General features: G+C 42.5%; 1 protein-coding gene across 1 annotated transcript in view; it reads left to right on the top strand.

Moving 5' to 3' along the window:
• The window catches only part of MYOM1 (myomesin 1), a 137,905-nt gene extending 121,227 nt beyond the window's left edge, over nt 1-16,678 (top strand). Inside the window, exons 29-37 of the mRNA XM_082418586.1 lie at nt 3,152-3,265; nt 3,940-4,027; nt 5,010-5,048; nt 5,130-5,235; nt 8,388-8,551; nt 10,705-10,741; nt 10,972-10,994; nt 13,028-13,083; nt 15,887-16,678. Of these exons, the coding sequence (XP_082274712.1) occupies nt 3,152-3,265; nt 3,940-4,027; nt 5,010-5,048; nt 5,130-5,235; nt 8,388-8,551; nt 10,705-10,741; nt 10,972-10,994; nt 13,028-13,083; nt 15,887-16,159 (900 nt within the window). The 3' untranslated portion in view covers nt 16,160-16,678. The remainder of the gene's footprint in view (nt 1-3,151; nt 3,266-3,939; nt 4,028-5,009; nt 5,049-5,129; nt 5,236-8,387; nt 8,552-10,704; nt 10,742-10,971; nt 10,995-13,027; nt 13,084-15,886) is intronic.
• The last annotated feature ends 676 nt before the right edge of the window (nt 16,679-17,354 follow it).

The following is a 17,354-nucleotide window of genomic DNA, read 5'->3' as shown; positions in this document are numbered from 1 at the left end:
ATTTAGACCAAAATGATAAGTGATGTGCCTTTACTGTTGAATGTTACTGTTGGTTGGTAAGAAATATTTAAAATAAAACAACATAAAAATATGGGAAGTCAAGATGATAGTTTTTATTCATTACTCACGCCCTAGTTAATAAGGACAGAGTCTCCTTTTTTTTTTCATTAAGACCACTTTTTTAGAGCAGTTTTATGTTCACAGCAAAATTGAAGGGAAGGTACAGAGATTTCCCATATACCCCTGTCCCTATATACAAATTGCCTCGCTCATTATCAACATTCCCATCAAAGTGGTACATTTGTTACAATTGATGAACCTACATGGACACATCATTACCCAAAATCCATAGTTTACATTAGGGTGCACTCTTGGAGTTGTACATTCCATGAGTTTGGACAAACGTGTAAAAACATGTATCCATCCTTATAGTATCATACAGAGTATTTTCACTGCCCTAAAAAGCCTCTGTGCTCTGCCTGCTCGTCCCTCACTAACCCCCCCCACCAGCTCTTTTTCAATTATTAATCTCAGAAGAATCTCACATCATCTTCGTTGCATTCTAAGTGGTAGATCTATTCCAGAATCATTCCAGCCACACTGTGTTTCTATGGAAGTTTGGCAATTTTTTTAATCTAAATTGTGTGACTGGCACAACAGTACCTTCAAGTCTTGGGCAGCTCTGCTGCTGGTTCTGAAAACCCTGTGTTCCCTTGAGGGGAGAGGTTTGGTAAAGAGTTTGCAGCTCACAACCAATTATGTTATTAGGCCTTTGAAACATTTAGGAAAAAAAAGTTCCACATCACATTTTAAATTATCATGTACCTTAGTGTATGGTGTTCAGCTGCGTGAGTCATCAAACGTTTTTGGATAAGAACTGCTGGATGAGGTTGGAGTGTGAAGGTTGTGATGGTGGACGGTGACTCCAAAGCAGATGCACAGATTTGGTGTTTCGCACGTAGTTGTCATTATAAAAGCCAGAATGCAAATACTCCTGTCTCTGCTGGATCTGATAAATTCAAAGAAACAGCGGTCTACCAGAAATGTATAGGAAAAATCAATGCTGGATTTTAGCCTCTTAGGAAATGGCAGAGCTTCTTGAAAAACACTTTCTCAGGCAGCAGCTAAAACCCGCACCGCCTCTCTCTCCTCCTGACTGTCCACGGCTGCGTGCCCCTACTTACTTTTTCCTCACACTACCCACCCCAGAAACCATCCCTTCCTCAGGGGCCCCCACATCCGTGCGTCCTTCTTTCTGTGCTTCCTATTGCACTAGGCTTCTGGGAGGTGAGCTCTGCAGCCCTATTCTGATGGTTTTCCTCAAGAGAATCAGCCCCTTACCCAGATCCTGACCAACCACGGGAGCCTAGAAGTAGGTTCTGAATATTCATTCATTATGTATTCATGACTTCGAATGGCCTTCTTCTTTCAGCTTCTCTGACACAATCCTTTTTCAAGGCCCAACTCAGTCATCTCCTCTGTAAGGCCTCCCCCTTCTCAGTCTGGGTAAAATGAACCTTCCTCTGTCCTCCCACAGTACTTTGTTTCATTATTATAGCAATTTATGTACATTTAGCAATTTACATATTGCATTAGAGTTAATGGAGTATGTGCAGCCAAACATTCAGACTCTGAGACTACCGTGGGCCCCACTTGGAACTAGTCTACTCAAAAGAATATGGACAAGAACCCGAGCTGGCCTACAAGGCCATGCTGGGCACTGCTGTCCTGCAGGAGTCCACATCAGGAATCACTCCCTTCACCACCCACAGGTGACAGCTCAGGTGCAAGGAGACAAGATCCACTTTGAGCAGGTGCAGGAAATGCCATGGCTTTAAAAAAATCCCTCATGCCCCAAGGGGCCAATACTTCTTGTAACAACACCCCAAGCAGAGCTTCCAGGTTCCCCGCAGGGACCATGTCCGAATAACAAGAGTATATTCAGGGAAGCCCAAAGCCAAGGAGTCCATTTCTAGTCCCGCCCAGTCCAGTGGTAGCTTTCCCATCTGCGGGGCATGTTTATCATAAGCAATGTTGCCTAGTAACACAGTTACAACCCAGGAACCAGTTTACAGGATTATAAAGAACGTTTGTGTGTTCTGGTTTCACTGCAATTACCAGTGTTGGTTCTTATGTTAATGTATTAGCTGAGATTTTTTTTTCTTTTTTTGAAACTTACATTTCCTTGTCTTTAATGAGATCAAACATTTTCTTCATCTGTTTGTTCTGTAATTATATTTCCTCTTTGGGAAAATCATACATACATTTGTCCAATTATGTAGTGGGGTCTTTGAGATTGTTTTCTTGATTTGTATGAAGTCTTTACTTTTTCATATAATTTTAATTACACAAGAAATACATGAATATACTCTTCTTCATAGAAAGTTCAAGCATTGTAGATAAAGCTTAAAATCCCTTTAGTCATATGAAGTCATTTTGCCCATTTGAAATTTATGATATGATGTGTGGATATTGGATCTAAATGAGTTTCCTAAAAATTGCTAAGCAATTAATTTATTAAACCATACTTGATGGATGCTAACTGAACTGACTGTGTTAATCATTTCACAATATATGCATATGTCAAATCGTTGTGTTGTATACCCTAAACTTATACAATATTGTATCAGTTATATCCCAATAAAACTGGAAACATTTTTTGGGGGGGAAAAATTTTTAATTAAATAATTTTAAACATATTTCCTTTCCACATTTATTTACAGAGCTTCATTTACCTTTTAAAAAATATTTAGCCATAGATTGGGGCTTACTCATTCTGATACTTTGATAAAGTCATTTGTTTTTGTGACACAGACTATATTTTAATCTGATGGGATTTATCTTCCTTTGGTTTTCACATTTTTATTTTTACTTCAGTCTGTATGTTAGTATGTATGTGTCTATGTTTTCTTGTCCACCAGGTGATTTTAAAGACAAATTTTTTTCTGCTGGAAATAAAGATGCTATTGATTTAGGTTTATTCTTTTGTATCCATTCTATTTTAAACTCTTTATCAGTTAAAATAGCTTTCAATTGATTCCTCTAGAAATCTATGCTTTTTCTTATATCCAATGCTACATTGAGAATTATTTAGTTTCATAAGAGTAGCATTCCTTTATTTCAAGAAGTATAACTACAGTTTTTCTTCTAGGTGGCAAATATTAAGAAGGAGACTCTTATTGTGTGGTATAAAGATGAAAGGGAGATATCAGTGGATGAAAAGCATGACTTTAAGGACGGTATATGTACCCTCCTTATAACAGAGGTAGGTGACTATAAATATAAAATGTAATGTATTAGTTCTGTACCCTACATTCTTCCAAAATACAGAGACTAGATTATGTGTTCCTTTGCCCTGGGCAAAGATCCCTGCCCTGATGTCACCCAAAAAGCAACCTGTAAGGACACAAAGGCTTCTCTCACCTTGTGATATGCAAGGATTTGTCAGATATCCAAACAATGTTGGCTGGACACCACAATTCTTGCCTCTCTGAGCTAGTTTTTTTCATAGATGGGTGAGTGGCAGGACAGTTAAGTGGATCTTTCTTTGTTTGCTCTTAAGCCTCATGATAGCTTGTTCCCTAAAGGTACAGAGACAATCATAGTATTCACTTAAGTATAGATTTTTATCTACTTTTTGTCTAAAAGAGCATGCCTTTCAAATACATATGCTCATCAGTTTTTAACATGAAGGCAGAGTAAAAGATAAGGACTTTAAGCCTCAAATCAATTGTAGCCTTAGAGGAAGAAAACTCAGGACTGCTAGCTGGTCAGGTTATGATGGATAGTTCACCTGCGAACTGTTCATTGCTCACATGGCTAGATGCTTGTTCAGTGTGTTTTGATGTCAGTTCTATAAATCTCAGGGCCTGAAAAATGCAAACACCATGTTCTGAGGCTACAATAAGTTGCAATGTGGTATATCTATTCCCCCCTTAGTTTTCAAAGAAAGATGCTGGGATTTATGAAGTTATCCTGAAAGACGACAGAGGAAAAGACAAGAGCAGATTGAAGCTTGTGGATGAAGGTCAGTCCACCCACAGCTGGGGTCCATTCTGTGTGTTCTGTATACAGGTGACCAGAATTCTGAGTGAGGCTGAGGTGAATGATTGAAGTCATGCTGATCTTTTGCCCACAGATTTTGTTTTAATTGCCATTCCAGCTGAGCGAACTACTGTTTTATTAAAAAATACTTCACGTTTAGTCTTCCTTGAAATCAGAAGTATAGTTTTGATCCTCAGAGAATTTATAGTCCGCAATCCACGAGAGGTCTGTTTTCAATATAAATCATCATTTTTATTTCAACCCTATGAAAAATGTTCCAGGATCAAAAACTACCATGAAAGCATGTCTCAAAAGAGTCCACTCTCTAAAAGGTGGCAAGAAAGATTATATATGAAACTCGAAGCCTCTCAGTTAATAGCAGAGCAAGAAAGCAACTTCCATTTTCCAGAGACTACTGAGGACAATTATATCATGGTAACGAAAACCTACATGGGATGTCCACATTTCCAGTTTTGTTCCTGAACAAGATCTTTAACAACGTTGCTAACGAACAGCAGAAGTATGCCTTTGATTTCCCTTCCTACTCCTGGTGGAGGCAGGACTAAATGTGTTTATTGGCTGAGAAATACCAGGGGACCTAGATGGTTATTCATCATGAATTGATGATACAGATAAGAACACTTCCTCTAATGTAAATGAAGCCTTACTGGGACTTAGGAAGATGAGAATCCTAAAACCAAGACGCTTCCTGGAAATCTCATTGCGGCTCTTTCTCTAGAATGTAAACATGGTGACAGTTACAAAGAATTCAAGGGAGCAAAAATATCAAAATAAGAGCAGGAATCTTTTGAAGCGATAAAAATTAAGTTCTTTGTTACCAATTGGTCAATAAATTCACCTTGTGACGGGATGTTTTTGAGAGCACGTGTGACTAACAGTTTGAGATTTGACTTGACATTGAGCATTTTTATGCTAAAACTTTGTTTGTGAATCTCTATCCACAGCCTTTGAAGAACTGATGACTGAAGTATGTAAAACAATAGGTAAGTTCTCACAGGGCAATGCTTCATTCGTCTCCAGGATGGGCTTACAGGTGTTTGAAATAATGTGTTTTCTTCTTGCAGCTTTGTCTGCAACAGACCTGAAGGTCCAGAGCACAGCTGAGGGCATCCGGCTGTACTCTTTTGTTACTTACTACGTGCATGATCTGAAAGTTAACTGGTCCCACAAGTAAGTAAATAACAACGTAAATGCTGTGTAGAAATTCTTTCTCCACTCAGGGGAAGGACTGGGAAAAACAACAACCCTCTGTTCCTCTCAGGTAAGGCGTCTTCTTACTTCTCGGGTCTGATGTTGATGAGTGTAGGACAGAAGCACCAGGCCATCCCTTTAGTGTGAGGTTAGCATTCTCCCTCAGCACGTACATGGTGAGGCCAGCGATGGCTTAAAGCCTCTGTCTTTGTGATCTGGGACGTATCATAATTCGTAGACGCCTCAGTAACATGACCTCCGCCTCCATACAGTCATGCTTTGCCAGATTCTTATTCCATCTTTCTACACACTCCTAGACCACGCTGTGCTCTGGAACAAAACTGAGGCAGCATTGCACCAGATTTCCTGTTGTATGAATTAATGGCCAATAAGCCTGATCTAGAGCAGTGCCCGAGTTTATCATTGTTGTTGTTCATAGCAGTTGGCATAGTGGGTATTAGCATGTTTCCTTGGAAGGCTTTGGAGATCTCAAGATGACTTTGGGAATGTGTATTTGAACTGGATTGAGCCTGAAGATCTGTTCTAATCCCAGGCTTCCTTTGCGCAGTTATAGAGGGATTTCACTCAAGTTTTCCTTGGGGATTCCAAGAGCTAAACTAAGTTTCTTAGTCAAACCAGGTCTCCCACTTACACCATCATCAGGGTCCTTGATCTCTGTGCTTCCTTGAAATTTCCTGAGCTGAAAGAGGACAGCAGGCTGCCAAAGAAATCTGGTGGGGCACATATACCTTTAGTCCACTCTTGGGATGCAGCAGATGCTAATTCCCAAAGTCCTTATGAGTCTCACTGAGGAGAAGGTCACCGTGGCATCCCTGGGAGGATACGGACAACAATGTTTATTTAGATCTTCCCTTCAGTGGACATTTACAATACGCTGGGCACTGCTCCAAGCCCTTTAGATGTGTGAATTCATTTAATATTCAAACTCTACGAGGTAGGTTCTTCTCACTTTAGTGACTAGGAAGCTCAGACTCAGGGAGGTGACTTGCCTGAGGTCACACAGCTATGTGACAGGTGGAGGGCTGAGCCCAGGCAGCCTGGCTCCAGAGCCCCCGCCCCATCACGGCACTACCCATGGGTTCAAGTTGCATTAAAAGTCTAGACTGAACGTTTAAGCAGAGCTGGGTCCCACAAAACAGTCATTTGTGTTTTCTCTAAAATGACTTCACTGTTTTAGAATAGTATTTTATTACGTTTATTATCATTACTATTAATTTCCTGAGTTCTTTAAAAAAAAAAATGAGAACAAGTGAAATTCCACTTTGAATGCTTGGAGTTTCATTCCTTTGTTCTATTTCTTTCAGAATACATTTTAGGAAAGTAATTATAAGTTAAAATAGATCAAATTCTAGGAAATTCCTCCGTGACATCTAGGACATTCTAATATATCCATTTGAAGAATGAGATGATAAATTAATTGAATCATCAATCAAAAGGCTTTACATCATCTCTAAAAGAATACATGTTCAAAAAAATTAGAACATTGGGTTTTGAGGAAACTGCTACCAGAGTAGCAAGACATAAACTTTGTTTGGTCTAGTCAGCTAAATGAGTGTTTTGTGTGCACACACATGTGTGCCTGTAAAAGGTTCAGGAACCAAGGACTGGTTGTCTTCCCTGTCTTTATGAAAGTATGTGGTGTGATGAGGAAAAAACCTTGAAATGGGTTTGGATCTTGACTTTGCTCCTGTCTTCCCTTGGATCTTAGACAAGTCATCTAATTTTCTGAATCCCAGGTTTCTCTCGTATAAAATAGGAGCAATAATACCTGTTCTAGCTCATAACACTGATGGACCCAATGAGAGAATGAATGGCATTTTGTAAACCGTGAAGTGCTTTACAAACCTAAGGTACTATTATGCATATTAGCTAGAGATTAAAGAACTCAGACAGACTTACCATTAGCAAAGCTGAGAACTATCTGTCTTTCTAACTCTCTAAGACATATACTATATTGCTCAGGCTAACGTCTATGTGTACAGATGGGTTCCTTTACCCTACATTTTATGGCATTTTAATTTTAATATCTTTTAAAGAATGTAGTATATAAGAAAAATGCTGAATATTTATTTGAAGTCTGAAATTTTTTTGGTGGAGATTTTTTGGTTTTTATTTTTTTGAGTTCATTTTGTTTATTATAACCACAAACATAATACATGTTTTAGAAAATATATTTAATATCATATTACAAATTAGAAAGAGTTTATACTATGGTATCATCCATGGTTTTCCTAGCCATAGTATGAACATTTTGGGGTACTTCCTTCCGGTCTTTTCTCTATGCATAATTGTTACCATAATAAAGTAGTTTTGTATACTGCTTTTTTTTTCTTACTTCCTCACGTTTGCAAACTCTTCATAGAGTTTATTTTAACGTCATTGAGAGTACACTACCTCTGCCTTCCTCTTACTTCATCTGTAACAGTAGCATTTCTAGACTGTCAGATGAAAGAGTTCTATTTGCTTTTATTCTCTTGTAAAGAATACAATGCATGGGTATGCTCGTGACCTACTATAGAATATGGGGAAACTCACATCCAGGGTCAGAGAAAGTGCCTCATTCATTCTGACAGCAACTCTGCTTTTCATTTATTCTTGGCCGTACTACTGAGTGCACATTTACGTTTGTTTTAAATAGCTTTGTAACCATGTGTGTCAATAGATGTCAGCCACAGATGAACCTCTTTAGGTCTGTTTTTAACTAGTCTGTAAAATCCCATTTATAGCCACGGACCATCTGCATGAAATATGCAGTAATATAATATGGACTGTGGCCTTCTCACTTTAAAGATTCCCTTAGTCCTACAAATAAACCTGAGCGGAAACAAAGATAATTAATACCCCTGAGAAGTATTGGTGCTACAATCTGGGCCCCAGACTGCTGTTGGGAGTGAAATGTGCAGACTGCCAGACCCCCACCCCAGGCCTTGGAATCCACACTCTGTGATTCAGGGCCCATAATTTCTCTGAAGCAGAAGAACATATGCCGATCCCATGTTATTTCAAAGTCTGTACAACTTTATGGTAAGACCTTCAGTAAGAAGAGACAAAGTAAAGATAAGCTCTGGATGAAAGCCAACGATTACGATGTTTTCTTTTGATAAAAACAGCGGGGCTGCTATTAAGTACACAGACAGAGTTAAGAGTGGGGTCACCACGAAGCAGATCTGGCTGCAGATCAACGAGCCCACTCCGAACGACAAAGGGAAATACGTGATGGAGCTCTTTGATGGCAAAACTGGACACCAGAAGACACTGGATCTTTCTGGAGAAGGTAAACGGATATTCTGCAGGTTGGAACCTACTGTGGAGATGAGGGCATTTTAAAAAGAATGAAGTGTGATAAGAGGGCATTACGCTTGACTATTGGAAGATGATGGGAGATTTTAATAAAGCAGTTTAAATTCAGCCACGGTGGTAGAAGCAAAAATTCAATGAGTGGAGAATCAGTAAAAAGTAAAGTGGAGACAGTGAACGTGGAGAGAAAGCGCTGCTCTTCCAAGATGCTTACAGAGGAGGGCAGGTTGATTTACAATCAACTGAGCAGGAACAAACACTGAAAAAGGATCATTTTATGGTGACTGAAAAGCGAGTATGTTCATAGAGTCCAAGAAATCGGTTGATTTGGAAGGATTAGAGGTGTGAATGACGGAGAATGATTGATGTCTCAGGGTTCTGAAGAACAGAAGCTTGGAGTTGAGGGGCAGAGGTGAACGCAATGGCTTTGGGAAGGAGCAGGGATGCCTTTTCTTCAGAAACCAGAAGGGAGTAAATGCGAATAAGCAAAGATAAATATTGAGGGGAACAGAGGGAAGTTAGAAAAGTGGCCTCAGATTTCTCGGCCTTTTGGGAGAATGAGGGGCTCTGGAAAGAATAGGGACATGGAGAAGAAAGTAATGAGATGCAGAAGGCAGTTTTCCATCTAAGAACAAACAGGAAAGGTGATGCGCAGCTATTAATTAGAATTTTAAAAGTTAAAAAATGTACAATCACAAATAAAAAGTTAAAAACCCTGTGCCATTTCTCCCTCTTCTGGTACTTTGCTCATCTTACTCTTTCCTAAAGAAAGAAGGAGTTTGTGAGAAGTTACCAAAGGAGACTGTGGGCTGACTTTTCCTCTACGGCTTCGTATATTAAAATGCCATGACTCTTCATGTTTTCATCCTCAGAGTAGATTCACAACTTAGAGAGCAGCCTTTCAACCCTGCCCCGGGTGGTTTTGGGCTGAGTACCCCTCCCCTCACCCCCACCCACCCTTTATGACTGGTAAGGCTCCCTGAAGGATCTCTGTGGGGATGAGCAGCTCCCCAGGGACTCGGTCCCCCGGCCACACTGTGCCCAAGTCACACCCTGCAGAGATGGTGATGGGGAATTGCTTCTGCGATGCATCTGACCCTTGGAGACACAATAGAAAAGGGAGACAAGAAGTGGGCAGATACGTTCAGAACTTATTTAAAATTTGCTTTTACTCTCTGCTCACCGAAGCTCGTTTAACTACCTGGCTCTCAAATCCCCCTTAAGCAAAAGGCCCTGGATTGTCTGACCAACGTTGCCACTGGCACCAAACACACTGGCTCAGCCATGCCCATCTCCTTCTAGTGTGGCATGAGCAGGAAAAGCAGCCCTAAGTAGCCTGCCTTAGCCCAGCTGGTCTAGAGGCTTTAAGCCTGGCTTTACGCTTATTTTTCCCTTCTGTAAAGAAGAGAGCAAACTAGTATTATGGACATATTTTCTAGACATAAAATGTTGTGATTCCCAGACCACAGAGGAGCTTAAAGACCAGGTGAGAGAAATTTAAAAATGAAGCTTTTGGCCTGAAGTCTTCCAAGTGCCTTACTCGCAGGCTCAGAAAAAAATAATTACCTTAGAGCTCCATAGCTCTCATTTCCTTGTCTCCCTGTCTTATTTTTCGTCTCCTGCACAGTGTAGAAGCATCGCTTCAGGCCAGCACCGGCCCGCACTGTGATCCTAGTAACTCCTCGTGCCCTTTACCGCAAACGGACGGGCAGGACCACAGAACTGTCTGGCTAGGAGGCTGCGTCGTGCGGGATGATTTAATGAGAGAAAAGCTTTTCTGATGCTCAGGATGCCTAACAGACAACCAAGCTTTTTTGGAAACAGACCTTTCTTCCCATTTCATCTTTGGCAGAGCAAATCTTTCCCCTTCTGTTTGGAGGGTTGAAGGCTTCTCACTGAATTGAGAGCTTCTAAAATCCACTATTTCATGCTTTCTGCCTAGAAAGTGTTTGCTCCTCTTGTTAAGCCCATCAAGTTGTAGAGGGACCGCTCGGGCGCAGCCTCATTCAAAGCCAGCTGAATTTTGTCTGGACCGCTTACACTGCCCTCAGGTTGTGAGCTTTAATAGACCCCTGTGTGTGGCCAGTTCTGGGTGAGAAAATTCTAACTTCTCTTTTTTGTCTCTTCAAGTGTACAAGGAAGCCTTTGATGAATTCCAGAGATTAAAGTAAGTCCCTCTTTCCCAGCGATGCCACGGGCACTCTTGTCTCTGACGCGTGCTGCTCCCCATTGGCTGTTAGAGGGTCTTTCATTTGGGCAAGCGCAGTCTGAGCAGCATTTCCTGCTGCTTTGTTGAGCAGCAAAAACATGAAATGCAGTCGAGGTTGGCTACTTTGAAGTAACACTAAAACAAAATCCTTCTTTGTTTGTGTGTTTGTTTGTTTCTCTCAACCACAGACAAGCTGCCATCGCGGAGAAAAGTAAGTAAACCCCTGTGTGTTTATTCCTGGTGTGGTTTCAAAATACAACTTTTGTTTTTCTGTTATGACTGCAGATGTAGGAGAGTGAAAGCATTATTTTTCCTTTTCTTTCATTTCTCTCTCTATATTTTAAATCTTAGGTGTTCTGCATGTGTTTTCATTTAGTCTCTTCAGTAAGAATGTCTGTGAAAAGAAGGTCTCAGGTTACACTGTGAGAATGGCACCCAGCCTTGACTTGAAAAATCTCTGGGCTGCAAATCACACAGTAGGATTTTAATCGCTTGCAGCAGGCGCCATGTGTCAGAAAAATGTATATATGATAAAGAGAAGAAAAAGTAGGAAACTTTGTAGGTTTGGTATCAGGTAAATCGCTATAGCTGGTCCCCCAGCAAGTAGTCCCATTTTCCTGAGGGGCCGAATAAGGCTGAGTGACCCTGACCCAGCAGTCAAGCCTGTGTCCCTAAAAATGTGCTGACTCCTGGCCTCTCTCAACCGTGCTTCACACAGAGATTTCTAGAACTCAGTCTACAGGATCCCGGGAGTCACAGACGAATCATCGTGATAATTCAGGTTCTTTCTCAGTGTGGGAGCAGAACCTGAAAACCGTTGAGGGTTAAAGTTGTAGGGTTGGCCCTGAGCTGGGTGGAAGGGAACCAGGAGGAGGAGGAGTGAGAAGTAGAGTTGTCCGCCTGTCAGTGGCCCCTGGTCACTCAGAAGGGAACTTTTCACCTTTGACCTGCAAGGCCTTCCTCCCTCCTTCCCCCTCCTTCCTCCCTCCCGCTCCCGCCTGGGGCTTGTGAGGCTGAGGCCAGCACCAGGCGCAACGGGAGAGTGTCAGAGCCAGAGCCAGGCCTCGCCCGTTCTTGAACTCTCTTGTGGACAAGGAGCCTGACCCTCCCTCTGGTTCATGAGCTCCTCCCAGAGGCCTCTGGACCACAGCAGCTTAGAGCCGGAAGAGACCTGAGAGCCCTTCTAGCTCCACGTTCTTAAACATTTGCATAGAACGCTTAATTCAAACAAAATCTTCCACAAAATCTTCCCAGTATATAAAATAGGTAAGTGCTGAATTATCTTTGGTGAAGTCAGGATGAATCCCATGGATGCCGTGGAGCAGAGTTTAGAAGCTTCATGTCCATGGGTTTAATGCAAGCCCCCCGCCCCACCGATGAGGAGACTGAGGTCCACACAGTGACGTGACTCACCTGATACCACACAGCAGGTGGTGCAGGGGGCCAGCTGATGGGTTGGGCCCACAAGTGGTGTAAGGGCAATGGAGTCAGCAGGAGAAGGCAGTTAAGACTCATTCAAAGATTTGGCCTGACTTACTGGAGAAGGGATTGTATTGATAGAAATAAGGATGTAGAGTCACACATTCATTGAAGTAGGCTAAAAATGAGAGGGTGGTGGCTACTGCGTTAGTGTTGACTGAATGACAGAAAGGCGTCCTTCCCTGGGGCCGAGGCAGTCACACCCACAGCACAAGGCTTGCGGGGGATGGGGGGTGGGTGTCAGCCCTGGATTTCAGCACCCTTCCCGTCTGCTGTCCCCTCAGCCATAGACAGGAGCTCTGCAGAGCATCTCAAGAACTCCCAGGAGATGAGGAAGGGGAACTCTCTAGGGAAGGCCCCAAGGAAAGCCCACATCTTCTCCAGCCTCCAGATCTCCCTGGCACACAGCCTCCGGTTATGTAACCTTTTCGAATCAGAGAGAAGCCCATGAAAGAGGCCAAGATCTGCTCTGCCTCCAGGAGAGCCAGGGCTGAGAATAGCCGGGAAAGTTACAGAGCAGATCTCGATACAACAAAGTGACCTCAAGTTGATATTTCAGGTACAGATAGAGGCACCCGTGTGTGAAGAAGATGAACATTCAGAATTACTGGATCATTTTCTTATTTTGCGTATTGAAAGCAGGTATAAAATAACTGCAAGGAGATGGAAACTACACAGGAAAATGAGTTCCGCTGGGTGGCTTTGTGTGTGTGATTGCTGGCGCTCATCATTTCAGTGATTAACCAGAAATGCCTGTGCTTGCAGATCGCGCCCGGATAGTGGGAGGTCTCCCCGATGTGGTCACTGTCCAGGAGGGCAAGGTAAGCATGGAGCACTCCTGTCCCCAATTCTTCCACGCTAGGAAGGGCTTCCAGTGCCCCATACTTTGTTCCTTCTTTTAAGATGCATCCTACCATCTTCATCGTATCACGGCTGCTTACGCCTGACTTCAGAATAGCCACATACAGGGTTCAAAATGCAGTCAGTTTTCCACTCATCTGAATGTTTTGTAGGTCAAGCATCAGGATGCACGTTTGTCTGATGTGGGTATATGTAGACCTCTTAGTCTCTTTCCAGAAGTGATTTCCCTTTAACATCAGGAGAAGCAGAAAATGTTCAGTCATAATTATGTGACGAACGTAATTGAAGAAGCAACCTCTCACACTAGTAGAAAATGGGCTGACCTAGGAGATTCCTCACCTTTGGAGGGAAACGTGCTGCTCTGTGAATTTCTACAGGCCCCTTCTCAGCTGAAAACTGATTTATTTCCATTTGGTTTTAAACTGGTATTTCTTGGATCCATAAGAATCTCTCTGAAGAGCAGTGAATGTAATTTCTAACCTGGATTCACTTTCTTCATCCCTGTGTTTCATTAAAACAAATTTAATATGCCAGTCACAGGAGGAGGGGTGTTCGTAGTGGAACAACATCTTTTCCCACCTCCAAAGGGCAATGAAGACATATGATGGGTGATTGGGACTATGATGACGAACAGGGCACATCTAAGGCTTTAATGAGAGGTCAGTTCATCCAGCTATGTTTCTTCGTGCCTAGAAAATAGGACCACAGTTGACTTTAAGCTCAACTGCTGCAGGGTTGCTTTTGTTTTGAAACTCTATTTTCCATTTTCTTCACCTAATGAGGTTCAAAATATTCAACTCACTGGGTGGTAGTGAGAATTAAGAGAGAGAATGTATGTGAAAGCATTCCGTGATCTATAACTCAAATATATAGTATAGGTAATAGTTTTCCTGGACACCCAAGGTGCATGGGAGTTTTGTTTAGTTTTGATAAAAGCTTTAATATGCATGAAACCACAGTTTCCCAGAACATATACGTGGTCTGCTTGGATAAGTTTAATGTCAATAGTTTGACTCATATTTTTCTTGCTGAAATGTGTTTGCAGAATAATTCAGTAAGAAGTGCTAATTAATCATGGGAAGAAAACAAATTTCTTAATATCTACCCAATTCTAAATGATACTCTTACAGAAGAGGTAACAAGTGATCATATAAGGTCCTTCTAGATAGAAGGCTGTCCTTTTCCCTGTATATGGTGAGCCCTAGCTCTTTTCCTTATAATTTCTGGACTTCGGTAAGAAAAAAAATGCAAGAATGGAATTTAAAATGTGAAGTAAATTTAACATCTTTGGTCATCAGGAAAATGCAAATTAAAACCACAATGAAATATCATGACACACCTATCAGAATTGCTAAAATAAAAAGACAGTGACAACAACAAATGCTGGTGAAGATGCAGAGAGACTGCATCAGTCCTACATTGCTGGTGGAAATGTAGACCAAAATTATACAGCTACTTGGGAAAACAGTTTGGCAATTTCTTTAAAAAAAATGAAATATACATTTACCATATGACCCAGCAATTGTACTCCTGGGCATTTATCTCAGAGAAATTAAAACTTATGTTCACATAAAAATCTGTACACAAATGTTCATAGCAGCTTTATTCATAATAGCCCCACACTGGAAACAGCCCAGAAGACCCTTACAGGTATATGCATACCATGGCACACTTCTCAGCAATAGAAAGGGACAAACTATTGATACCTGCAATAACTTGGATGAATCTGCAAGGAATTATGCTCAGTGTAAAAGGCACTCTCAAAACGTTACATTACTGTATGATGCTATTTATATAATGCTTTGGAAGTTATAAAGTTTTAGAAATGGAAAACAGATTAGTGGTTGCCAGGAGTTAGGAACAGCTTGGGAGGGAGAAGTGGGCGTGGTTATAAAGGGACAGCAGGAGGGATCCTTGTGGGGATGGAAAGGTTCTGTATCTTGACTGAGGTTGTGGATACACGAACCTAGACAGGTGATAGAATTGAATACAACTAAACACACACAAATACAAGAAAAACTGGGGAAATCTGTTATATCAATGTCAGTGTACTGGTTGTGATATAGTATAGTTTTGTAAAATGTTACTATTGGGGGAAACCGGGTAAAGAACACACAGAATCTATTATTTCTTATACTGTATATGAATCTATGATTATCTAAAAAATATTTCAACAAAAAAGTAAAGTTAAATTATAGGCCTAAACATTGATCTTTTAAAATAAGAGGGTTTCAGCACAGATGGTAATATAATAAAATATTAGGAACTAGGAATACATTCTGGCAGAGCACCTCTGCAACTGCAAAAGCTCAAGTGGGTTTGGGGGGAGAAATAAAATGAGGAAGATGGGATATGAAAATGAGGCACATTATCTGAAGCAGCTGTTAAGATTCTGCTGCTGGGCCCGGTGACACAAACGAAATGCAAAAGCAAGCAGGTGGAGATCATGGCAACGAGGAGATTTCTCTACTGAGAGTCCAAAATGCCACATTAGAGCAAAAAAGCATCTGTGTGTTTATGGGAACTGGAAGCAAATGACTTTGTGGGGCTTTGATGATAAATGTTCCTAAAGCCAGAAAGCCAAGGCCCCGAAGAAACCTACTCAGGTGTGATTTCAAACTGTAACTCACACAGGTGCACACAGCCCGGCCCGGGAGGTTTAGGTTTATCCTCCATCCGGTCAGGCCGGCCCCCAGAAGGACGCTTCAAGTTGGATCGTTAATCTGATACATCTCCTCCCCTCTCATGAAATCTGTTTTCCAGGTGCTTAACCTCACCTGCACAGTGTGGGGCAACCCGACTCCGGAGGTCTCCTGGCTGAGGAACGAGAAGCTCTTGTCCTCGGACGAGCACTGCAACCTCAGGTTTGAGGCCGGCAAGACCGCCTACTTCACCATCAGCGGGGTCAGAACGTCCGACTCGGGCAAGTATGGGCTGGTCGTGAAGAACTCGTACGGCTCGGAGATCAGCGACTTCACTGTCAGCGTGTTCATCCCGGAGGAGGAGCCCGCGAAGGGCAACAAGAAGGCCAAGTGACCGGAGGGCGAGGGGGCCGAGGGGGGCGAGCCACACCGCACTGCCTCGGGCTACGTGTGTGCAAAGGGTTCGAGCTGAGCGCAAAGAAGTCTCCGTGCTTCCTACTCCCTATTTTTGTGCTGGCTTTGGGGGTCGGGGGGATTGTCAAATCTTTATTCATATAAGAAAGCACCGACTAACGACATTGTAATCGTTTTTCTTTACCTACAAATTGTGTTAAGAAAATAACATTGGTAGCGCAAATATGAGGAAACAGTTTTAAGGCAAAGACCCGGATAAAGTCAGAGGAACGTTGAATGGGGGTGGGAGAAACGTGCTGTGGAGCCATTTGGGCTCGGCCAGCCTTTCAGCAGTCAGTTCTCCTGGTTCGCAGTGAGGCGGCAGCGTCCAGTCAGACAAGACAAGCTGTTAAGTCAACCAGTCTGTGTTGTGTGTTGTAGCAAGAGCCGTGTGTGCGTTCTGTGGGCGGCCTGGTGATTTGGAAGCTCTCGGTCCTAATAAACAGTTCACACCCCTCTGCTCCCCCGTCAGTGCTTCTCTCCTTCTTACTGGTTTGGCTGCCCAGCTGGGTGGCCTCCGCTGGGTGACCTTTCTGGCCTCTTCTTGTAACACGTCTTCTGAATTTTAAATTCCTTTTGGTTAAAGCAGTGCCTTCACAACACAATCACATAAGGCATCCCAGGTCGGTTGAAGTTCAGAGGTGTGAACTTGCTCCATCACTGTACATCTGGTAGCTCACCAGGCGATCCGTCAGGTCTCTTCCATTGTTAAGATACCCGGAGTCACCGAATGTAATGTGTCAACAAAGGATAATAAGATGGCGTGGGGCGTCTAGCACCAGAATTGGCGACTAAGGCCACAGCTGAGAATAAAGGGCACTAAAGGATGGTCACTCTAAGTTCAGAGAACTGCCAGCTCTGGGGCCTGCCCCTTGCGGCAGCGTTTTCTGCTTGAGGGAATTTGGGCCTCCCCACCCCTACCCCTAACTCCCAACCACCACACACACACACACACACACACACACGAGGAAAAGAGTAACTGTGAAAGCCACCCCTGCCTTCGTCCTGTCAAGGGTCAGGGATGGGACGACAGACTCCCTCACACAGTTTGGAGGGGCACCTACACACCCTCTCCTTTGCAAAGATCAGGACTGCAACTTGCCTCTCACCTGACTGTAGCCCCCACTATCGCCCTG

This window comes from Balaenoptera physalus, assembly GCF_965194825.1.
Source record: "Balaenoptera physalus genome assembly, chromosome: 12".
NCBI lineage: Eukaryota > Metazoa > Chordata > Mammalia > Artiodactyla > Balaenopteridae > Balaenoptera > Balaenoptera physalus.
Note: the sequence above shows the minus strand (reverse complement) of the source record. Positions and strands in the feature narration are given on the sequence as shown.